We start from the raw sequence: 25,435 nt of genomic DNA on the forward strand, positions 1-25,435 counted from the left end.
CTGTGTAGCCAATTCGTTTATGCAGATTAAAGATAGGAAAAATTATAATGTTTGGTGAATGTTCATAATGTTACCTTTTTAAACATACTGATTATGATTAATTACAAGTAGTCCTTAACTTACAGCCAGAATTGTAGTTGTAAGTTGAGGGACTCACATAACTGGAAGTAATTTTCACAGCCTTTTTCACTGCAGTTAAGTGAGCAGCTGTCATTAAGCAAACCCATTCATGCAGTTAGGGGAGGATAGCATGACCATTTACAATAGCCGAGGGTGCTTTATGGGCTGTAAGGAACCCATTCTTGGCTGTCAAAACTTTGAAGACTTTTAAAACAACCAGTCATTAAGCGAGAACTACCTTTAGGTAGTTTAGGAGGAGGATTCATAAATGCATAGGATATAGAAAAATCTTCCAACACTGCAGTGACTTAATTGCATACAAAGAAAAGTACAGGTCACCCTCAATATACAACTGCAATTGACCCCAAAACGTACGTTGCAAAGTGAGAAATTTGTTAAGTGAGCTTTGCCCCATTTCACGACTCTCCTTCCCACGTTTGTTAAGTGAATCACTGCAGTTGTTAAATTAGAAATATGGCTGTTAAGTGAATCTGGTTTCCCCATTGACTTTGCTTGTCAGAAGGTTGCAAAATGTGATTACATGACCCCGGGACATTGCAACCATCATAAATGCGAGACAGTTGTCAAGCATCTGAATGTACATCACATGAGTATGGGGATGCTGCAACCTCCTAAGTGTGAAAAATGGCCATAAGTTTTTTCATTGCTGTTGTAAGTTGAAACAGTCACTTGGCAAACTGTTGCAAGTCAACTACCTGTATATGAAAAGTATGTCTACAATAACTGTTCCTCATTGCTTGCATTACTCATTTCAATTATGCTTTTTCCTGGAGACTCATGGCAGAGGACACTCATTCCCTGCCTTGTGCTCCCCCCTCTCTTTCCAAAATCCCAGCATTCCCTGGAGAAACACAGCAAACTACCATGGTATCATACCAAAGAACCTTTCCTTCTTAGGCAGAGCCAGGATTGGCCCAGACGAAAGTGTTCAGCCAATGGAAATAAAGCATTCTGGTTGTTGGGTAGACTAGCAGCTTGATGGATAAGATACAGTTAGAATTTATATAGAAAAGAACATAGGAAAACCTTTGATTTCCTCTCATTCCTCTTTAGAAGTTCTCTGAACTGTTGGAACCTCAGAATAAATATACAATCCTAACCCCTAGACTTGCACCTCACTAGCTCCACCAAAGAATCCCCTCAAGATAGGGGAAAATGCCAGATCCCCTCATAATAATCCACACTTAGGGAGGATTTCCTTTTCGAATTTTACATGACCTCAGGCAACATCCTAATAAACACACCCAACATGCATCTCAGGATCAATGCCCAAGGCAAGAGCACCTCAATCTGCATATCTAAACAAAGTTTGCTTGTATACATATCTACTCGTGGATCCCTAATGATGTAGGCTGCCGTCAAGCATTGTATATAATTGAATGAATAAATTCTACTTATAGAAGCTGTCCATTTGTGTTTATTGTTGTTAGTTTATTTGTTATCTGGCTCAAAATCAGACCAAGTAAATTCTTCTAATAGTTGAATCCTACTTGGATATGGGGGAATGGTGTAGGTGTGCCGTAATGAAAGACGGTTAATCTCCACCCAGCAACCCAGCTCTTCCGCCTCCCGCATTAGTTTTCTCGACCTGCCCCCCTGCCTGTTCATATGGGCCTTGGCCATAATGTTATCTGTCAGAATTAGTACCTGGGTCCCCTTGATCAAGTCTACGAAGTGGAGGAGGGCAAGACGGATGGCTCTAAGCTCGAGGTTAATACTCAAGGTACCTTCCTCCTCTGACCACTTGCCCTGTGCAAAATGTCCATCAAGGTGGGTGCCCCAACCTCGGAGACTCACATCAGTTGTGATTGTGATCCTGTCCTCCACCCCAAAATGACACCCTCTTTTGATTGCAGGAGATCTTCACCAATGCAAGGAATGACGTACCTCGCTAGGCAAGGTAACCCTAGCCAGGGAAGTGCTCCTCTGTTCCCTTTGGAAGGGCAGTAGGAGCCATTGCAATTCCCTGGTGTGTAGTCTGGCCCAAGGGACAATTGAGATGGCCGAAACCATCTTCCCCAGTAATTTAAACAAAGTAGCCAGTGAAACCTTCCATTCCCTCTCCACCTGAGACACTAATTGGCAGACTGTTCTGTCTCTCCTCAGAGGGGAACACCTGGGATGCCTCTGTGTCAATCCAAGCCCCCAGGTGCAAAATGCGAGTGGTAGGTACAAAGTGACTCTTGTTCCTGTTGATGGAAAAACCATGGGATTGGAGGACTTGAATAGTGGTGTTGAGGTCCTTCATGGCCTTATCCCTAGAGCATGACAATATGAAGATGTCATCTACATAAGACATAATCCTGATGGGCACTGTCCTCAAATGTGCCATCAGGGCAGCCAACACCTTAGTGAAAGCCCAAGGGGCAGATGAGAGGCCAAAGGGCAGGGCTTTGTATTGATAATGACAGATATCATAGCAAAAATGGAGGGAACAACGGTGGTCCTGGAGGATAGGTATATGCAAATATGCCTCTGTCAAGTTGATAGAGGTGAGATAGTCACCCTGTCGCACCCCTTCTAAAATTGACTGCAAGGAGTGCATTTTAAGCAGTCGGTAGGCCACGGATGATGCCATGGCCCGAGAGGTGAATCTGGTGGCACTCAGGGTGGCATCAGCTGAAAACTGCACCTATAAGCTATGATCTTATTCAGGTCCTGGTGTGCCCTGGAATCCCCAGCCGGGATTCTCTCCTGCAGATGCTGCAATGAACACAGGCTACAGTGAGAGAAAAAGGAAGTTGCTGCTGAAGCCCAGACCACCCAAGCGGCCGCTTGGTGGCCCAGCTGGAGAGTTTGGTCAGCCTTCTTCTCCACAGGTTTTAGGACCTCCTCCTGGGACCCGGGTAACATAGTGTTAGAGTGAAGGGCTGAAATTGGGGCATCTACCGTCGATCATAGCAACCGTTTGTCAAGGCCCTCTGCCATATTATAAAAGCACCTGTCCGAGCTGGACAGGGCCGGGCCTGATGTTGGTGCAGCCCATTGCCTCTGGATTGTGTCCCTAAAAAACTGGGGAGCAGGGATGGTGTCCGTCTCCAATTTATGCTCCGTAAACCATGTACTGACTTGGTGGCTCCAGAGGTTGAGGGAGTCTCTACCTGTCCCCCATATTGGCTGCAGTGATTGCCTTGGAAAGCAGAGGTTTGAACAGGGCCAGTGGAAAGAGGCCCAAGGCAACTGGCTTGTCTGGGCTTGCCCCCTCTTCCTCAGACAGTTCGACTTCCCTGATCCCCCCTTCCTCTGAGGCCAGGGATCGACTGCGATGTGGGCACTAAGATGACTGATTGGGCACGAGATCTCTGTGGGCCCGAACCGGGGCAGTCAGTGGTGGTGTCGGCAGCACTCGTCATTGCTGCAACCCAGACGCAATCCCATGTTTAATGGCGAAATTGGTTGGAACCCTGACACCTGGCCTGGGGAAAAATGTGAAATTGCACCCAGTGGTGCCAAACATCTGAACTGTTCCCAAAACATCTAAACAGCACATCATTAGACAGAGATGGACTGGTCAAGAAGGGTGGGAGGGCTACAGAAAGGGAAAAATGTAACATTTTATGTTGAAATCTTCAGATCAAGTCTTTCTTTTGCTACAACCACGTAACCTTAGTAAAAGAACATATCACTTCAACCAAATGGAGTCAAGGGCCTTTCTTTTCTAAGGTCCTGAGCTGCAGCAAGCCTTACAGTCAGCCTAGGAAGTTGGCCAGATAAGTGGACTAGAATTATACTTTATTGTTCTAGACTGGCTAACAGAACCTTCAAAATGTGACTATTTCCCCTTCCTTCCTTCTTACAGAGATATAGATTAAGTTATATTAATAAGCAGAATTGTTCTGTTTACAGATTTATTTGATGTTCTCCTGAAGATTTCCATTCTCTAAGAAGAAGAAAAAGATAATCTAGAGAATTGTGTCAAAAATGAGAATGGCACACAACGAATCAATGAAGAGGAATCAAAATGAGATTTACAGTGTTTTGATTTCCAGCATTTCTATTCTTTTTAAGTTGTGTTTTTCACTACCATTTCAATTAGAGCACTCAACACGCCACCCTGAATCATATATGGAGCAGGAAGGCTCTCTAAATGAAACAAATCAAAAACAGCAGCACTAGATAAAACAAAATCAAATCAGACCACCAGGAAAAACTTGAATATTTTATGTTACACATTCAGTAATTACAGATATTATAAACAGATTAAATTGTTTACAGATACTGCATAATGAACTCAAAGAAAATAGCAAACCTATGTCTAGAGAGCTGAGACTGCATATTAAAATGCCCCCAAATTATTATTACTAAACCAAATATCCCAATTTTATATCTGTATGTTCACCTTCTTTTTCTTAAATGAAGACCTTTGCATGGACTCATTCTATTATTTTCAACCAATTTGTTTATCTTACCAAAATCAGCTTGAAACTAATGCTTCAAGAATGTCATTCATTTATTGATACTAAAAAAAAAGACCAGTTTCAACTTTATTCAGGGACCTACTGAAGAAGAAAAATGAGAGAGGCCAATCCTGGAGGAACTTATTATTTTACAAATGTCTGGATAAATATCTAATTATCTTTTATAATCCAAAAATAAGATGGACTTTTTTCAGAAGACACTACATAAGCATCCAACCAACCTGCTGAACTTCCTGCAGATGCTGAATGATATTGACAACTGCCTCTCTTTGGGACTTGACTCCAAAATCCAGTAAAAAAAAAATTAGATAATTCAACTTAATTAAATCTGGTAGTTTTAGGATCGGTATTAGGTGGTCCCATTTAATTAGAGAAGATCTAAAAAACAAAGTTGGGGCAGATCATCATGGAGAAAAATCTATCTACGTGATTATTAAGAGTCAACACTGACTTGATGGTACATTAATTGATCAATTTAATAATCAGGCAACCTTCTTCAATGCCAATAGCAATTTAGACACCATATTCAATCAAATTGTATTGTAGAAATCTCTAAAGACTTTGAGATTTCATGCATATTAAGGAATTCTGGTATTGCTGCAACTTTTCATTCATTCAATGCATTTTTGGATCCTGTCTCTTAATTTCTATCATGGAGTAAGATTTGAACTCTGCATCTTTCTATACTTTATTTTTAAATAGTATGTTTTGTATAAAATCACTGCATTTGGAAGATTTCTCCATTCCCATTCACTTCTATGTGAATCCTAAGCATATTAATCATCATCATTACGTTTAAAAAGGCAACCTTATGAACATTCATCAAGCATTCTCAAATTTATTACCTTTAATCAGCATAAACATCTAAATTGACTCTTTGGAAACTTTAATTTCTTCTACAATTTTGAGGTAAGCTTATAGGTTGATCACTTTTGTTTAGAGATCACATTCTTTCGCTTCTAATACAGCAAATTAAAGGTAAATGGTTTCCCTTTCAGTCATGTCCAACTCTAAGGGGAGGTGCTCATCTGTTTTCTAGCCAAAGGAGCCAGCATTGTCTGAAGAAATTTCTGTGGTAATGGGCCCAGCATGATTATACACCAGAGTACATAGAACACTATTAGCTTCCCACTTAAGTGGTACCAATAATATATTCACATTTGCACAGTTTCAAACTTCTAGATGAGCAGTAGCTGGGCCAAGGAGCTCACCCCACTGTGCAGTGTTCGGTGTCAACTTGTAAAGCTTCCCTAACCTGCTCCCGAGTTGCCATACGCAAGGGGATGGGGAATTGAGCCTCACAGCTGCACCAAAAAATTTGCACCTCAGTCAAAACAACGCACATCCTAGTCGGCCAAAGTTAAGGCCATTTCCACAGAAACCAGTAACAGCCCGAGGGAGTGACTTCTACAACCTGCAAAATTGCTTCCTGGGGGAATGTGATTGATGACATACTTTGGGGGGAGGGGGAAACAGAATCAGAGGCAAGGCGCAAACTGAATGGGGTCAGAGCTGGCTTCACTAGGTCTGTATGGCCTTGGCCTAATAAACATTTTTTTCTTGAATATTGGCTTGAGGCTTCTGCTTTTATTAGGGCATCTGTCGGAATCCTGACTTTGGGTCTCAAATATAGGCTGTCAGCCCTCCAGCTAACAAGCTCAGCATCTTTAACTGCTGAGCCATTCACCCCTTTACAAGCAAATTAGTCATTCCTAAAATTATTTTTATGAAACACTGAAGAAAAATATTATTTCTGCCTTTCTCTGGCACTTTATACTTTGGGGGGAAATGAAGTCAAAGCAGGTTCAATTCTATCATCAGAAAGCTCAAACTGCTAGTCGATTGGTGGAATTATGCATAATTGAAAACAGTGATATACAAATATAAATGGTTGGTAAAAAAAAAAATTCTACTACATGGGGTTATATAAAGGTATACTGTTATCAAATAGATAATCAAGAATGTAAGGGAATCATGATTTACTGGAAAAAATAATACTAATTGTAACTGAACATATACTGTACAATGAAAGTGAGGTATTTAGTTATACTAGATGAAAAATCTGAGATGGTAAATATTATTTGAGAATATGGATGTTACAACACCTGTAACCAAACGACATGCTGTATGTGATGATTTATTTTTGTTTCTGTTTTTTTTGTTTTATTGTTGTGTGTATGTGTTGTCTATGTAATAAAAAAAAATATATATATATAAAAAAAGAAAGCTCAAACTGCATAATTACCACCTTAGTGGACACTTGGGAAATCTGGGTATAGCTCCCAAGGCCTCTGATAGGGTTGATCATCAGCCCTAACATTGCAAGGAAAATTATTAAAAATACAAGAGAATAAATATATAGTGTAGACTTACGTTGATAAGAGAAAGAAATTCAAATGTAGATTTCTCCCAACCCCGGACCTACAGTCTGAATGGTTGAATACTGCTTATCATCAAGGACCATATACATGTAGTTTTCAACTTACGACCAACATTTATATTGCTAAGTGAGACAATTATTAAGCAAAGTTCTGCTCCATTTTACAACTTTTTTTGGAAGAGTTTAAATGAATCATTCCAGTTGTTAAGCTAGTAACATGGTTGTTAAATGAACATGGCTTCCCTATTGACTTGGCTTGTCAAAAGTTTGCAAAAGTTGATCATGTGATCTTAGGTCACTGCAATCATCATAAGTATCATAAGTATCATCATAACCATCATAAGTATCAACTAGCTGCCAAGCATCCAAATGACCATGGGGATGCTGCAACAGTGATCTGAAAAACGGACATAAATCCCCCTATTCAGTACCATTGTAACTTCAAACGGTTATTAAATGAACCATTGTAAGTCAAGGACTATCTGTAACCTCAGGGGAGGAATATTTCTCTTTCTAACTTATGTGGTCATCTATCTTTAAGATCAAGTAACAAGAATATTCTCATTGAAGCACTTGTTTTTTCCATGCAAGTGACGAAGATGAAAGGTCTCACCCCATTTTAAGCATTTATATAGTTAAATCCCATTGTGGCTCTTTTGTGGGAAGTAAGGTGACAACTCTGTGTAAAACACATTCCACATTCTAGGCATTTATATTGTTTCTCCCTTGTGTGGATTGTTTTATGGGAAGCAAGGGTGCTGGGATGATTAAACCTTTTCCCACACTCTAGGCATTGGTAGGGTTTTTCCCCCGTGTGAATTCTTTTGTGGTAAGTAAGATAACTGCTTGTTCTGAAACTCTTTCCACAGTCCATGCATTTATATGGTTTCTCCCCTGTATGGATCCTTTTGTGGGATGTTAAAGAACTGTTTGTACTGAAGCTCTTTCCACACTCGGTACATTTATATGATTTCTCCCCAGTGTGGATGGTTTTATGAGAAGTAAGGGTATTGGAATGAGTGAAGCTCTTTCCACATTCCATACACTTATAGGGTTTCTCTCCCGTGTGGATCCTTTTATGGGAGGTAAGATCTGTGCTCCTTGTGAAGCTCTTTCCACACTCCAGGCATTTATGTGGTTTTTCTCCTCTGTGAATACTTTTGTGGGTTCTAAGGTTACTGGAGTGATTGAAGCTTTTTCCACATTCCATGCATTTATACGGTTTCTCTCCTGTGTGGATCCTTTTGTGAGAGGTAAGGCTATTGCATCGGCTGAAGCTCTTTCCACATTCCAAGCACTGATAGGGTTTCTCCCTTTTGTGGATTGTTTCATGAGAAATAAGGCTTCTGGAGTGACTGTAGCTCTTTCCACATTCTAAGCATTTAAATGGCTTCTCCCCTGTGTGAATTCGTCTATGGGAAATCAATGTATCATTCCTTGTGAAACTTTTTCCACACTCCATACACTGGTACGGCTTCTCCCCTGTGTGGATCCTTTTATGATAGATAAGGCTACTGCACTGGCTAAAACTCTTTCCACATTCCATGCATTTATATGGTTTTTCCCCTTTGTGTATAATTTCATGAGATATAAGGCTTTTGGAGTGACTGTAACTCTTTCCACATTCCATGCATTTGTATGGTTTCTCTTTCATGTGGATCCTTTTATGGGAAATAAGTATGTCGTTCCTCGTGAAGCTCTTTCCACACTCTGTGCATTTATATGGTTTTTCCCCTGTATGAATTCTTATATGGGTGGTAAGTTTATCGTTCCTTGTGAAGCTCTTTCCACACACTATACATTTATATGGATTCTCACCCATGTGTTTCCTTGGATGAGAAATAAGGTTACTGGAGTAATTCAATTTGTTTTCATAGTCCTTACATTCAAAAGTTTTTCCCCCCATCTCATCTCTCCAATGAGGAGTGCAGTTCTGATTATACCTGTTCCCTTTCTGTCTCCATCCACATGGGTTACTGAAGATTGATTGTTCTTCAAATACTTCATCACAGCCTGAATACTGTCCCATCCCTTCTCTATTAAGATTTTCTTGGGCCAGCAAATCATAGATTTTCAGAGATAAAGGAGGATTTTCCCCCCTTTGATCATTCAGCTGGACTCCATCTTCACTTTTTGGTTGCCATTGATTCTCTTCTCCCACTTCAACTTTTAGAATCTGTATTGGTGTCTCTTCTGATTCCTGATAAATCTCATTCTTCTGTTTACTGCCTGCTTGAGAGAGAAAGAAACAGTGGGGGGAAATCCAGTTAAGCCATTTATTGTAACCATTCCTTTATTCTAGTTTACATCTAGGTGGTACGTCTAGTTTAATTAAAAGGACTATGGGAGATATGATAGTAGTTTTCCAGTATTTGAAGGGTTGCCAGAAAGAACGTCCCAGTCCGGGGGGGTGGGGGTGGAGAAGGGGCAGAGTCTTATCAGACCCAGAGGGAGTGCAATAGGTCCCTTGTAGGTCACAGATTTGCCCTCTGAATTGGAGCCAGGGCAGCAGCATGGCAACATGGCTGCACAAGAAGCTGGCTCCAGGCCAAAGCAGCTCAACAGGAGTGTGCAGAGGCGAGATGAGAGCCTGGTAAGATCTATTAACCCACAGTTATAATTCTTAAACATGACAATAAAATGGAGTTGCTAACTGACTGAATATGATAATGGAAATATAATTAAATAAGGATTAAAACATATGGAATATGGACAAATATGAAACTGATATGGGGAGACTGTAAAGCAGAGGTTTGTGATTCACTTTTATACATGATAATTAAACTGAGTTGCTAATTGATTGAATATGACAATAGAAGGACAATTAAGCATGGGTTAAAATATATGAAACATGGACATATATAAAACGTTTTAGATTATGAACAAAGTTAGATGTGTACTGCTTATTATTCTATATTGTAGATTAAGGGAATTGTAATGAACATTGAACAGTAAGGATTGCCATTTATAGACAATTAAGGGTAATCTAAACCAAGATATATATTTATAATGGGAAACTATTGAGATTTAAAGACAAAATTACAAAGTGGGGGCCCGTAAGGATGTATAATGTATAATTATATAAATATAATGATGAGAATAGCTGGGAATTGTAACCAGGTCTACATCTCGGCCAAAATTAGGCGGGTGTGTGTGTGTTAAAAGTATAATGACTATATATGTATACCTTTCTGTTCTCTCTTTTTAAAAAAGAAGGAAGATGTATGTTAAAATTAAATATGTATACTGAAAAGGAATTATAAATACCATCAACATAAAATGGAGCTTGCTCAGAGCTGAAATACACCAAGTAAATGAGATGAAAATTGTGAAGTAAAGGAAAGAGGTAAGGGAAGAAGAGAGGGATAGGAGAGAGGGGGGGAAGAGGAAGAGAGAAAGGAGGAGTGGAAAGGGGAGAGAGGAGAAGGAGAGAGCAAGAGGAAGTAGAGAAGGGAAGGGTGACAGAGGGAAGAAAGGAGGTAGGGAGGGGGAGGAGGGAGAAGAAAGTCATGGATAAGGTACAAATATGGTATATGGAGAGCAGAAGAGCCAATAATTGTTTTTGGGAGGTGATGGTAAGATGAATTGATATAAACATTTAATAATACAATACGATGTATGCTATGTAATAGTATAGGTTATATGTTATGAAAATGAAAAAATAAAAAAAAACCTTTATATATCTAAAAAAGAAACAATGGACAGAAAATAATCAAGGAGAAAAACAACTTAAAACTAAGGAGAAATTTCCTGACAGTGAGAATTAATTAATTGGTGCGATGACTTGCCTCCAAAAGTTGTGGGTGCTCCAATAATGAAGATTTTTAAGAAGAGATAGGACAACCATTTTCTGAAATGGTATGGGGTCTCTTGCCAGAGCAGGGGGTCCTTTCCAACTATGCTATCTGTATTTTCCTAATTATCTCACATTTCATTTTAATGGAGATATTCATAATATTGTTAGTGAACAAGAAACTATTTTCTTTATTCACTGGTTCTATGCAATGTGTGATTTTATGACATATGTCCCCTGACCAACTTTGCTCCAAGTTAAATAATTCAAATCACTATCATCTTTCCAAAAGAGCAACTTCTCTATTCTTCAATAAATTTGGTCTCTTTCTGGCTCCAATCCAGCTTTATGATATTGTTCAGTTTTTCAAATCAAAATACATGATTTTACACACAGTCAAGATGACACAGTTCTGTACGAGCCATTTACTATTGACTTTTTAAAAAAAATTCTATGTAGTTTCAAACATGGTTTTTAATTTTTGTTCACGATCCTCAGAGTAGATTGGTATTTATTTTTTTGGAGTAAACTGCCAGGATCCCTTTCCTAACTGCCAGCAGGCATCTGTTCAAGTAGATGTGATATTTGTGTTTTGACTGTCAATGATTCATACAGTTACCAGTTTGATATATATTATCTAAACTTCCGTTTTCAAGAATTTAATAGCCAAGATAATTTATTGGTTAGGGAATAACATGGAAGAAACAAAATATATTCCTTCTAATTAGTTACCATATCCAACTATAGGTACTCCTCAACACGACCACAAATGAGTCCAAAATTTCTGTTGCTAAGTGAGACATTTGTTAAGTGAGTTCTGCCCCATTTTACTATCTTTCTTGTCATAGTTGTTGAGGGAATAACTGCAGTTGTTAAGTTAGCAACATAGTTAAATGAATTTGGTTTTCCCATTGATTTTGCTTGTCAGGTTACATAAGGTAATCACAGGACCCCAGGACACTGCAACAGTCATAAATATGAATCAGTTGCCAAGCATCTGAATTTTGATCACATGAATGTGGGAACCCTGCAATGGTCTTAAGTGTGAAAAACTGTCATAAGTCACCTTTTCAAATGCCATTATAACTTCGAACAGCCACTAAATGATTTTTTTAAAGTCAAAGACTACGTATATTTGGACAAATTACAAAGAGCGATTATTTACCCAGAGAAGCCACATTCTTAGACATCTCCAGCATGACCTCTCCATGCAGAGCTTTCTGATCACAATCTAGCAAACCCCACTCCTCCTCGGTGAAGTAAATGGACAACTCCTCAAAGGATACGGAACCCTGAAAGAGAAGCAAAAGTTTCTTATTAATAGAAAAGCCAGGGAAAATCAAATTCTCTCACGAGAACCGTGAAGCAGTGACATTCATAAAGCTTTTCCTGTCTGTTTTCAGAATTTGAGAGAGTAAAAGGAAAGGTTTCTTTCTCCATCCTCTTTTGACACCATCAAAGTCTGAAAGGCTGATTAACTTTATTGCATCTGTCAGGATTCAGTGCTCGTGAAGGCCCAAATCATAGATTTGTTCTGAAAGAATCAGTTCCAGCCTTCCATCCCTCAGAGCTGCTCCAGCTCTATCTTTTCATTGGAAGGGAGCTGATCAAAAAAAGGATAAAGCCTCACAATGGACAAATGGCAACAAAAGTTGATGGAATTAGCAGAGATAACTAAATTGTCTTATTTAATTAAAGAAAAGAACAACATTCATTTTGTTTCTATTTGGAAACCACTTTTGGATTGTTGTGGGTTTTTTTGGGGGGGGGGAATAAAAGTTTGATTTTAGATTTTGCTGATTAGAAAGAATTGTTGTTATAGAAATGATAAATAGATAGATAGATAGATAGATAGATAGATAGATAGATAGATAGATAGATAGATAGAGACAGACAGACAGACAGACAGACAGACAGATAAGATAGACAGATAATAGCAATAGCAGTAGACTTATATACCGCTTCATAGGGCTTTCAGCCCTCTCTAAGCGGTTTACAGAGAGTCAGCATATTGCCCCCAACAATCTGGGTCCTCATTTTACCCACCTCGGAAGGATGGAAGGCTGAGTCAACCCTGAGCCGCTGAGATTTGAACCGCTGAACTGCTGATCTAGCAGTAGCCTGCAGTGCTGCATTTAACCACTGCGCCACCATCTATAACAAAAAGTTTTTTTTCCTCCCTTGTTTTCCCTTTATTTTTTCTTTTTGTATTTGTATTTTATATTTTGAAGATATAAGAAAAGGACAAGCCACATGGACCTCTTGAGGTGGCAAGAGTCTCATGTTGGAACAGAGGTTGAAATGTAGGTGGGGGATAGCCCAGATGCTTCTTGCCTTAACCATATTTGCACTTTTGGGGGTACAGGAAAGTTTCCTCCTACCTGTGCTGTAAACCCAACGTTTGCTTCTGCTTCATTGGAAAGAGATGTTTCTCTTACCACCAACTGTTCTCTGTTCTCTGCCCCTTAAAGATGGAGGAAATAGATACTTTTAAAAATAATGCTTTATAAATTCAGGGGAAAACAAAAAATAAATGCTATTGTAGCACATAGGGCCATGAGCTAATTTTTAAAAATAAGGAATAAAAATCTTCTTAAGAACTTCACTGTAGGAGAAGGGATCCTTCCCTTACCTGGTGACATGTCTCGATTCAGATCCTTTGGAGAAATTTCCCCAACTGAATTGTTCTGACAAGGATTTAACTGCTCACTTCTTGCCTTAAGATGCTCAGCCATCAAATTCTGAATGGACATCTCTATCGGCAACTGTGGAGAAGAGCAAAGAAAGATGTTAGAAGTACCACATGTGGGAACACAGAAACACAGAACAAATCACTTTCAAAAATAATTGTGAATGGAAATATAAAAATGCCCCAAATATTTCACACTGGCATTATTCCCTCACTTGTAAACAATTAGATCTGCACCTCTCCTTGCTCCTTCTCCCCTGTCTGACTCAGGAGGAAGCCTTCAGCCAGAGCCACTGCCTGGGGACTGGTCTCGGCTCCACATTCCCGCACCCAGTTCTCCATCTCCAGTGGCAGAATGGCCAGGAACTGCTCCAGGACTATTAAATCCAGCATCTGGGCTTTTGTATGTTTTTCTGGGTTCAGCCATTGATTGCAAAGATGGTGGAGGCGGCTGCAGATTCCTCGGGGACCCTCAGCATCCTGATAGTGGAGCTCCCTGAAGGGTTGTCTCTTTGCGCAGAAAGTAATTGTTTTTTCACTCTGAATCCTCTGTCCTGCCTTTTTTTGGTCTATTGCACTGCTCTCCTGAAGAGGATCACAAAGTGCCAGTCCTTCCCAAGATGGTTTTCCTGGGTTCATGTTCCCTCTGAGCTCAACTGCACCCTCCAATGAGTGAAAGTCTTCAAAGCTTCTTTCGTTCAGGGAACTGGAATGTCATAAAAACTCCGATGAGAAATTTAAGTGTCATTCATTCATCTTTGCTGCTCTATTCTTTTTGTCTCTTGTGTAAGAAAAACCTTCAGAGGATGAAATTGCTTCTTATTCCAACCTGCAATGTAAAATATAATGCAAAGGAGCATCAGTCTTTTGAAGACTCACTTCCAACGGTATGCCTAAGAGGTTGTTACAAAGAAGGGAGGGGGGCAAGCTATTCCCCAAAGCACCTTAAGGTAGGACAAAAAGCAATGGATGGAAATGAATCAAGGAGAGAAGCAATCTAAAACTAAAGAAAAATTTCATGACAGAACAATTAATCAGTAGAACGACATGTCTCCAGAAGTTGAGGATGCTCCAACAGTGGAAGATTTTAAGAGGAGATTGAACAATCATTTGTCTGAAATGGTATAGGGCAGGGGTTGCAAACCCCGAGTCTGCGGACTGGCACTGGTTCGCAGCATGCCAGAAACCAGCTGTGCAAAGAAATGAACCCCATTTACAGGATGCAGGCAGCACATATGAAACCATGCATCTTCCAGTCCATGGAAAAACCTCTCTCTACGGAACTAGTCCCTGGAGCCCAAAAGGTTGGGAACCGCTGGTATAGGGCTTCCTGCCTGAGCAGCAGGTTGGACTAGAAGACGTCCAAGGTCCCTGCCAACTCCATTATTCTTGTTGGGAATCTCATGCCTTTCAAGCCACTTTACAAAGGAGGGTATTTTTCATTCTGATCTGAGGGGCTTCTTTGGGCAGATCAGCAGAGCAATTGGGGGAGGGGCGCTCCACAAGTGGGGTCCCTCAGTCGCCCCCCCGAGAGTCAGGAGAGTTGCAGCCTTGCAGCTCGCTCCCTGGATCTGCAGTGGGAGGCCCTGAAGCGACTCCAGTAGGCAAGGGTCACAAGCCGGAGTCACTCCAGATTCACGCGTGTGAGATAGCAGACAGGGAGAGGCAGCCAGGTCAAGGGATTTCCCCTCAGAAATCCGACCTTCCCTCCACTCGCAACTGCGCATCCCGCACCCACCAGCGGCAGTCGCCCGCTCAAAAGCTCTGAGAGAGGAGCTCCTGCTTCCGGCTCCGCCCACACCAAGGAGAGGCAGCCGACCGGGCCAGCCCCACGATCGGTCGGCGGACCACTTCTTCGCGAAGGCGCGTGCCTTCCGCGGCGGCGCCGCGATTGGCCCGTGGGGAAGAACGTTGGCCAATGGGAGAGCAGCGTGGTTGAAGGCGGCTGCGGTTGCTGTGGAGACTACTGTCCGTTGCTCACGCGAAGTTGTTTTTTGACGCGGTGTCTGCGCTTCCCTCAGATCGAGCGGCGGATTCCGTCCGTGAGGGAGGCGCGACAGAGAGGTCTGCGGTTGTTAGGCTGCTGGAGTCGTCCGTCCGTCCGTCCGTTTCCACCACCTCCTCCCCAATTATTGGGAGTTTTTCCCCTTAGTTTTTTCATCCTGGCTCATTTCTACTTTTGGCTGAGGGACCTGCGCTTCCCGCAGTTCCCTCAGACCGAGCGGCTTTCCACCCGCTCAAAGGAGACGGAGGGGAGGCGGGTAGGATCCGAAGCTTCATTCGAAGGGTGACGCTAGAAGTTGGGGGGCAGGAAGGAGAACTCACACCCCCTCGGAAGAAACATAGGAATCCTGACGGGGTTTGAGAGGCAAAGATTGTCAGAAGATGTATCGCTGACAATGCTGAGGGGAGAAAAGGGCCACAGGTTTTGAGGTAACTCTGCTTTACCCTTGGGGAGTCCTTCCTCCTGAAAAGATATAAAAAGAAGCAATTAAATTTCCTATCACAAAAAAGAGGGGTTCAACCTATTCTCCAAAGCACCTGAAAGCAGGACAAGAAGTAACTGATGGAAACTAATCAAGGAGAGAAGCAACCTAGAACTAAGGAGAAATTTCCTGACAGAGAATAATTAAGTAGGGGAACAATTTGCCTCTAGTAATTGTGAGTTCTCCAACACTGGGATTTTTTAAGAAGACACTGGACAACCATTTGTCTGAAATGGGAGAAGGTCTCCTGCTGAGCAGGGGATTGGACCAGAAAACCTCCAAGGTGCCTTCCAACTCTCTTATTCTATTCTATTCCTATTCCATTCATCTGTGAATGATGAGTGGGGATTGGGCAGCTGTATCCCCATCCCAAATGGCACTCCCAGCTCTTCCTTTCTGCACAGAACTCTTTGAAGCTCATCTTCTGCCCAAACTACGGGAAAATAGATTTACGTGAAGGTTGAAAAGATAAAGAAAACCTCCCCCAAAGCTATTTCTCAAAAAAAAAAATAGAGCTCAGAAGAATGGCTTCTACAGGTAGTCCTCGACTTACAACCACAATTGAACTTCAAATTTATGTTGTTAAGTGAGGCATTTGTTAAGTGAATTTTCCCCCCTTTTACCACCTGTCTTGCCTCAGTTGATAAGTTAGCAATCCAGTTGTTAAGTGAATCTGGCTTCCCCATTGACTTTGCTTGTCACAGTCACAAAAGGTGATTACATGACTCTGGGACACAGCAACGGTATATGTCCGTTGCCAACCATCTGAATCTTGATCACATGACTGCTGGAATGGTAATTGAAAATTAGTCATTTTTTCAGTGCCGTTGTAACTTTGAACGGTCACTAAATGAACTGTTGTAAGTTGAGGACTACCTGTGTTTGGGGGCGGTGTCTGCATCGTCCCACTCAGCAAAAGAAGTAGTCCTCGACTTCTTTTCATGTGCCTCATGCGAAGAAAACATGGAATATTCAACCCAAACCTTTACGAACAATAATGGATCACATTGGGGAGGGGGGGGAACTACTCTGCCAACTGTTGGGGTCCCGGATCTTTGGGTTTCGCCTGGCAACCGCGGAGCCCAGCTACATAGTACTGGCTTCCCCCTTTTCCCGTGCTTTCTCGTCCAAACGCTCCCCTGCTTTTTCTGCAGTGGTACGGAGACAACTTTCGTTTTCCATCCGGAGGGAGTCGCATTCAGTCCGGTTGCGTGTTTGGGAACGATCCTTCGATCCGACAGATTTCTCTCTACATGCAAGGCTGGAGTTTTGAGCAGAACAGGAAGTGGAGGGTCTGGCCTCTCTAGGAAAAAGCCATCCTCCACTGACACTTCCGGGAAGCAAAGACTGAATGCCTTCCAGGGACGGAGATTTTGCGAGGCTGGAAGCGCCTTCTTGACGCTCTGCGACAGTATCTGTGTTGCTTCACAAGAAGCGGATGTCCTGATGCGGTTGAGTTCCGCGGTTGGAATGCCGTTTCCAGCCTAGATCGCAGGGGCTGGCAAAACGGGTGGGTTGTGCTTCCCTCATAGTGCTTCCCCAGGGGCTGGCTGGGTGCTTATATGTTTCTGAAGGTTGCAGCCTCGGCTTCCCCTTTCAAGGGAAACGGGCATTTTGTAGCATCTCAGGAGAGAGAGCAGTCCCGAGCAAAAGCATGCATTATCTACAGAATCTGCAGAAGTGAAAGCTAAATTTATATATCAAAAGGTTTCAATTGTTCTCAGAAAGTTTAAACAAATTCTATGGGTTTATTAACAAAGTATAGATATTTTTTTTAAGTATGTGAAAAGTCTGCTTTTAATTACTTTTTAAAAGACAGCTTTGGTCCCTTCAGCTTGCGTTTGATTTCAGGTGTAGAGCTGCTGTAGTGGCTGGAATACTGTACTGTAAAAGATAAAAAAAATTAACCAAGAAAAGCCTTTCGAAGATCAGTGTAGAATCCTGACAAGAGAATAACAGGATAACAGAGTTGGAAGGGACCTTAAAGGTCTTCTAATACAACTCCCTGCTCAAGCAAGAAATCCTATACCATTTAAGACAAATGATCATCCAATCTTTTTTGGCTTTCTGGCTGATAAAATTATCTTGTACTCTCAAGGACTCTCAAAGCAAAGATTTGCTTGCAATGAGAGAATTCCATTTAGGAGAAATAGAGCCCAGTCTCCCATCTGAAAATCCCTTTGATTGCAAATGTTCTCCCCAAGCATTAACTCTGGTTGAACATTATTTTTTTAAAAATTGAAAATTGTCGGGGTTAGGACAATTCTGTCATATATTAATATTCTTTTTTAAAATTTTTGATCACAGATTGGGAGCTGGATGTATGCTGTTTTATCTTCAAACTTCCTGTTTCCATAGAAACAAAACTTGTCACCGAAGAAGGCTCAGTGGTCTGTTTGGATTCTTTTCAGACGTTCTGATTTTATAGATGGAAGAAGGTTTGGAGACCTTTTACCCATTGGGAATTTCGATTGAGCATAGATGGAAAATGGATAGAAAAAAATCAGAATGTGAGAGAATAGCAGTACGCCCTCTCCTTCCAAAGGAGACCTATCTAAACATTTGGGAAACATGTAAGCAGAAGATCCCAGATGAAGAAAAAATCTGCACTGACATCCAGCGACAAATGTTTAGAGAGTTCTGTTACCAGGAGACTAAGGGCCCCCGAGAAATATGCAGCCACCTTCATTATCTTTGTTCCCAGTGGCTGCAGCCAGAGAGAAATTCAAAGTCTCGGATACTGGACATGGTGATCCTGGAGCAACTCCTCGCCATCCTGCCGCCAGAGATCAAGAACTGGGTCAAGGAATGTGGAGTGGAGACCAGTTCTCAGGCAGTGGCTCTGGCAGAAAGCTTTCTTCTGAGCCAAGTGGAGGAGAAGAAGCAGGAAGAGATGAAGGTCTGATTGGTTCTGAGGGAGTGATAATAAATATATCAAAGTTTATGCAGTCCATTTTACAGCTGGTCATATAATAGTCTTAACTCAGGCCAACCTTGAAATGGAGGGATCTTATTACTAAAACTAGATGGGAACTTAAAAGCTTCTCAGTCCTTTCTGTTATTAATTGTATGTATAAGGAAGGAGTATAACTTCTTAAAGTGTTTGTTGCCTTTTCTGAAAATGTCCCAGGAGTTGGGAGGAACCCAAGCTTTTTCCCCACAGATGGACGTGGAGCAATAGGGGAGGTGGGATGGAAATTTGAAAATACATTTTGTCCAATTTATGTTAAATCCATTCCCTTATGATATGTACAGTTGCAAGTGAAGACATCCTGTGTTAATTTGGTCACTGAATGCTCTGAAGCAAAAGAAAATTCATTCAAACCTTCTAGGGATCCATTCTTAGGAGACATCTCCCAAAAGGATCCAGTTCAGGACAGATCACCAGGTAAGAAAAGATTGTTGTAATGGCAAAAAGCCAGCAAGAGCTCTCTGAACTACAGGTAATCCTCAACTTACAACCATTCATTTGGTGATTGTTTGAAGTTACAATGAAAAAAGTGACTGTTTTTCATATTTACAACCATTGCAGCAATCTCGTGATCTCAATTCAGATGCCTAGCAACTAGTTCATTTTTATGATGGTTGCAATGTCCTCGAGTCCTGTGATCACCTTTTGCGACTTCTGACAAACAAAGTCAGTGAGGAAACCATATTCACTTAACAACTGTGATACTAACTTAACCACTTCAATGATTCACTTAACAACTGTGGCAGGAAAAGTAATAAAATGGGACAAAATTCACTTAACAACTCTTGCTTAGTAATGGAAATTTTGTGGTTGTAAGTCAAGGACTACCTGTACTTTAATTCATGAGCTTCTTTCGCAACCAAATTTTGCCCCTCTTGACACAAATTATTTAGCTTTCCCCAGTATATACTGTGTTAAGAATGCTTTAAAAAAATCATTTTTTTAAATTTTTGTCCTCCCCACAGAGAACAAAACAATGAGTCCTCTCCCATTGGGAAATCAAGCTTCTCTTTCTGGTGGAGTGGAAACAGGGGCTGTCCTTCCAGTTCAGGTAGGAAGAAAATTTTTCCCATCCTCAGAATTGCATATGTGATTTAGTTAAGATGCATCCTTTCTACTGCTAAAACTGTATTTATAATCTAGAATCAGTCCTTTTCCTGATCAGGACCACTGTATGAATAAGCTTCACTTGATCAGCTGCCAACCACTTTCTGGAATGGAGCAGCTCTGGTGGACACAAGGAAGAGCTCAGGATGGGGAAGATCTGGAATGATGCTTTATCCATGCATTCAGTAGATCAAATACTATGAAACATTAATCAGCCTTGGTACAGTTAATCAGCCTTTATCTCCAATGTAATTTCAGCTAGTGGATGTGAGCTATATCCATTTATTTCCTTAATTCTGAAAATTGCCAGAAAAAATATTTGTTTATTTTATTGCAAGTTTCTGCTCTGGGGATTTCTAAGAGATCTTGAAAGCCTTCTCAGTCTGTCTCTTAATAAATAATTTCTTTATTCCTCTTTCAGGATTCCATAGCCTTCAAAGAGGTGGTCATTTATTTCACCAAGGAGGAGTGGGCTCTGCTACACCCTGATCAGAAAGCTCTCCACGAAGAAATCATGTTGGAGACTTGTAGGAATGTGGCTTTTCTGAGTAAGATCCTCCTTGCTCTCTGTTCAAACAGTTGGATTGAGTATTTTGTAGTTGGATGGAATCCATTTATTTGTAGTTCTCTGACCTTCCTGGCAGGCCGAGAAACAGATCCTGTGGGAATTTCACAAGTTCTGCTTTATTGTGCAATATAGTAACAGAAACTTGAAAGTTTATCTTTGGGCCCTCTCCTACTAAACAAAGTTAAGGCAGAGTTATTTTGCATTCCTTTTTCACACTTGCTTCAATTTCAATTAGATCATTTCCACATTTTGTAACACACATAATATCCAGATATACGTGTTGCATCTAGAGCTGGACAGAAGATGATAATTGCAGAGTTCTTGAATCGCTGTCTGAAGGCCGCCAGAATCTGAGTGGACTAAAACAGGAGCACATTCAACTCAAGAACAATAGAATTGTGCCAATTTAGAAATTAGCAAGTTCTAGAATGATTGTCCCAAAGGTGCTTTTCCAAAAGGCAATTGGACTTCCTTGGTATTTTCTTGAAAATGTTTTGTTTTTCATCCAAGAAACCACTTCAGTTCTGAAAATGCTTCTTTGATGAGAAGCACATCATTTTCAAGGGGAAACAAACAAGAAAATCTAGTTGCCTTTTAGAAAAGCACCTTTGGAACAACCATGACCTGGATGATTGAGAATCTCCATAGATACTTCTACAATAATTCACATTTTGATTGCGGGTGGGACTGTGCTTCACAAAATAATAGACTGGCCTGCAATTCGACAGTAGTGATAATGGATGGTGGCCATGCGGCATGTAGGTATTTGCCCAGCTTCAGCAGCTGTGACTGGAAATAAGTAGAATATTTATTTTGTAGAAATGTGAATAGTTGCTCAGACTATTGTCATTCAATTCAATTCAATTCATTTCTTAACTAGAGTACTACAACTCACTCTACATGCAGCTGTCCTTGAAGACTAACCAAAAGCCTTAGGTTCAAACATGCTACTGCATTATAATAACTATGCTAAGAAGCTGCATTGGATACCAGTTCCTTTCTAGGTGCAATTCAAGGGTTTTGTTGCAATTTATAAGGCCATGAACATGTCCCTAAAATATTAAGTGCTAGAAAGAAGTACAGTAGTATTTTGGTGTTCAACTGGTTTGAAACCAGTGGTGGGATTCAAAATTTTCTACTATCGGTTCTGTGGGCGTGGCAGGGGAAGGATACTGTAAAATCTCAATTCCCACCCCACTCCATCGGGAGGAAAATCCCCATTTCCTCCCGATATGGGGCAGGACTTGGGAGGCAGAGAATAGATGGGGGCCGGGCCAGTCAGAGTTGGTATTTAGCAGTTCTCCAAAGTACTCAAAATTTCTGCTACTGGTTCTCCAGAACTGGTCAGAACCTGCTGAATACCACCTCTGTTTGAAACTCATTGAATTTGGCACTCAACCCATTTTGATACAAAACATTTATTGTGGTAATTATCATTTGCTTGATTCTCAATACACCAGCTAGAACCTGTCAGTAATGGCTGTCTTGTGACTCACTACATTATTTCTTATGGGGAAAAATTGTTTGGTACTCATTTTTTGTACTCATCGCGCTTCCTGGAACCAATTAATGATGAGTACCAAGGTACCACTGTACTTCTTTATACAATGTAATGATAATTTGGAATATTCTGTCTTGGTTCATTATTTTTCTCCCAAATAGGTAACGAGCGGAAGAACAAACAAGAAACAGAGATAGAGCCATTGCGAATCGTCAAAGTTGAAGTGGAAGAAGAGACATTTCAAAATCATTGTCCCTCAAAAAATCAAGAGGTAATTCAAGTAAACATTCAGAGGCATAAAAATGCTAATTCATGTCCTAAAATCTATGACTTCCAGACCCCAAAAGATATTAAAACAGAGAGAAGGCGACAATGTTTAGATTTTCAGAAAATATTTGAAGATCAATCAGATTTAAATAAACAATGTGAATGGAAAGATGATGGGAAAAAGTACAGGAGGTTTTGCTCTTTTACTTTGCATCAACAAGATTATATGGGAAAGAAACCATTTAAATGCAAAGTATGTAGGAAAAGCTTCAGCAAGTACAGCAAAATTATTGCACATGAAAGAATCCACACAGGAGAGAAGCCATTTAAATGCATGGAATGTGGTAAGAGCTTTACTCAGAGTAGTCATCTTACTTCCCATAAAAGGATCCACACAGGGGAGAAGCCTTATAAATGCTTGCAATGTGGAAAGAGCTTTACTCAAAATAGTCATCTTACTTATCATAAAAGGCTTCACTCAGGAGAGAAACCTTACAAATGCACGGAATGTGGAAAGAGCTTTGCTGATTCCAGTTCCCTTCTTGTGCATAAAAGGATCCACACAGGGGAGAAACCTTACAAATGCACAGAATGTGGCAAGAACTTCACCCTGAGTAGTCACCTTACTTCCCATAAAAGGATCCACACAGGAGAGAAACCATTTCAGTGTATGGAATGTGGAAAGAGCTTTAGTACGAAGAGTTCTCTTAAATTTCATAAAAAGATCCATACAGGGGAAAGACCGTATATATGCATGAAATGCGAAAAGAGCTTCAAGCGAATTGCTGATCTAACTCGACATGACAGAACACATAGAAAAGAAGTTCCATACAAATCTACCAGGTGTGGTAAAAGCTTCCATAACAGCAGATACCTTACTTCATGTGAAAGAGTAGAAAAGCCATTTGAATGCAGACAGCATGGGGATGAGCTTTCCATTGATTATGTTGACTAATTATTAATAAAGGAGAATATTTTTAAATTTTAATCATTAATAAAGGAAACTAACTATAAGCAGTGAAGTGTGTCAGCTTATAGCAACCACATAGATGGATTTTCTGCAGTCGAGTGTCCCGAGATTTGGATATTAATCACCACAAAGAATTCATACAAAGGAAATGCTGTATAAATTCACTAAATATGGAGGGAAAATTCAGTGAAAACATCCTTTTTTTAAAAAATAAACCTGTTATCCTTTTTTCGGGGTGGAGTCAAAACAACTCAATAGACTGAGTGTTTAACTTTGCTGGATGCCCTTCCTGACACCTACATGGAGTTCACAGCAGATGTTTTCTCTTTGCAACCTGCTAGAGAAACATCTGCCGCTACCTAGGATTGAACTCAACCTTCTGAGTGGGAGCTGAGCGACTTCACCTCCAGGTTACCATGCCTCTCAGTGATATTTCTCAACTTCCCATAAAAAGATTCATACAGGAGAGAGATCTTTTAAATGTCTGGAATGTGGAAAAGGCTTCAGAAGAGTATTATTAATGCCACAGTGGGGAGAACTCATATAAATGCAGTTAATGTGGAAAGTACTTCAGTATTAACAGATTATTTTACAGGCAGTCCTCAATTTACAACAATTTGTTTAGCGACTGTCCAAAATACCACAGTACTGAAAAAAGTGACAAAACCAGACCTCGCACTTGTAACTATTACAATATCTGCATAATCACGTGATCAAAATTGGGGGGTAGGCAACTGGTATGTATTTATGATAGTTGCAGTGTTCTGGAGTCACGTGATTACTATTTGTGACCTTCCCAGCTGGCTTCTGACGAGCAAAATCAATGGTAGAATCGGGATTAATGATGATATGATTCATTCAACAACTGTACTGATTCACTTAATAACTGGCAAAAGTTATAAAACTGGACACAACTGGACTCACTTAACCACTTTGCTTAGCAATGGAAATTCTGATCCTGATGGTGGTCATAAGTCCAGGACAATCTATATATATGAAAATAAAAGCAAAAAGGAAAGAAACCACACAAGTTATGGAGACTGAATAAAACTTTGTCCATTGTAGTAACCTGATTTCCCATAAATGAAACCACATAGAAAAGAAATTCTAAAGTATGGAAAGTGCTTCAGATGAACTTTAATTTTACATACCTCAAAAAAAAAAAAAAGGAGGAGACTGCATACTACAAACATCTACTAATTTCTGACACCTTGGACTACATCTAATCTTCGATAGTGAGGCAGATTGTTGACTTTAGAAACTGAATGGATCCAGACAGTTTAATTTTAATTTCATTTTATTTATCTTTCTCAAAATTAAATGAAGTGTCCTAAAGAATTAAAAATAACAACTTGGTGGATTTGATGGAATGATGGTTGAGTTTTGCTACAAATATTAACAATGAATATTATTGATTGTATTTGTAAAGGTGTTACTTATTACTACTTAATTAGCAATTAGTGAACTTGAAGTGTTCTTTGAAACTAAGCAGATTCCATCCTGGTTATTAATTCTTGGTGGGCCTGAAAGAAATTCTAGAGTTATCAGCAGAAGGATTTCCAGGTTGCTAAGAAAAAATATGAATACAATCAATAATTGCTGAGATCAATTTATCTTTATGTTTTATATTATTTCATTTGTAGTTATTTGTTCTTGCTTGTGTATTACAGATTGATTTTACTATAAAACTCTTTAAATGATTGTTATGTATTCACAGTGTTTAAAATCTAACTCGGACAGACTGCTTAGGAAGTGTTTTCTCTAAAAGATATGACGAAAGAATCTATACATGGTGTAGGGCTCTATATGCGTGTGCTGGCCAGCTGACTTTGGCCTTCTTTTGAGGCCATTTTTCACCCTCTGGAGGCAAGCCTCTGGAGTGCAAAAAACCAGCCCTATGGGCAAACCGGAAGTTCGGGAACATATTTCCGGTTTGCTCGTAGGCCCAGTTTTAGTACATTTAGTACATTCCTGAACTTCCACTTTGCCCCTAGGGCCGGTTTTTTGCGCTCTGGAGGCTTCAGGGAAGCTCCTGAAGCCTCCGGAGGGCCTCTGGGGGGGGGAGGTTATTTTCACTCTCCCCAGGCTCCTATAAAGCCTGGGGAGGGCGAAAAAAGCATGCCAAAAATTGGGGGGAGCACTGG

General features: G+C 40.5%; 2 protein-coding genes across 5 annotated transcripts in view; one reads left to right on the forward strand and one right to left on the reverse strand.

Moving 5' to 3' along the window:
• Positions 1 to 24,992, forward strand: part of LOC116503787 (zinc finger protein 420-like) — a 36,882-nt gene extending 11,890 nt beyond the window's left edge. The window contains exon 7 of the mRNA XM_032210406.1: positions 22,618 to 24,992. Within this exon, the coding sequence (XP_032066297.1) occupies positions 22,618 to 23,276 (659 nt within the window). The 3' untranslated portion in view covers positions 23,277 to 24,992. The remainder of the gene's footprint in view (positions 1 to 22,617) is intronic.
• On the reverse strand, positions 6,738 to 16,446 carry LOC116503775 (zinc finger protein 883-like). Of its 4 annotated transcripts, XM_032210393.1 has the most exons (6): positions 15,160 to 16,446; positions 13,659 to 14,250; positions 13,365 to 13,497; positions 13,114 to 13,196; positions 11,898 to 12,024; positions 6,738 to 9,171 (listed from the first exon to the last, which is right to left on the reverse strand). In XM_032210393.1, exons 2-6 carry the CDS (start codon positions 14,058 to 14,060, stop codon positions 7,559 to 7,561), a joined length of 2,358 nt encoding a protein of 785 aa, XP_032066284.1. In that variant the 5' UTR covers positions 14,061 to 14,250; positions 15,160 to 16,446; the 3' UTR covers positions 6,738 to 7,558. The 4 variants fall into 4 exon arrangements, with proteins under 4 accessions (XP_032066284.1, XP_032066286.1, XP_032066283.1 ...); XM_032210395.1 differs by lacking the exon at positions 15,160 to 16,446 and having other exon boundaries at positions 6,738 to 9,168; positions 13,659 to 14,395; XM_032210392.1 differs by lacking the exon at positions 15,160 to 16,446 and having other exon boundaries at positions 13,659 to 14,395.
• Positions 24,993 to 25,435: the final 443 nt, after the last annotated feature.

Source organism: Thamnophis elegans, chromosome 2 (genome assembly GCF_009769535.1).
Source record: "Thamnophis elegans isolate rThaEle1 chromosome 2, rThaEle1.pri, whole genome shotgun sequence".
NCBI lineage: Eukaryota > Metazoa > Chordata > Lepidosauria > Squamata > Colubridae > Thamnophis > Thamnophis elegans.

Bases quoted from the DNA above. Each gene is read 5' to 3' on its own strand.
- LOC116503775 (XM_032210393.1), bottom strand. From the start codon at position 14,060: ATGAACCCAGGAAAACCATCTTGGGAAGGACTGGCACTTTGTGATCCT. The intron at 13,498-13,658 runs GTGCAGATCTAA...TCTTCTCCACAG, and splicing joins GGGAGAAGGAGCAAGGAGAG to TTGCCGATAGAGATGTCCAT. The intron at 13,197-13,364 runs GTAAGGGAAGGA...TCCATCTTTAAG, and splicing joins GAATCGAGACATGTCACCAG to GGGCAGAGAACAGAGAACAG.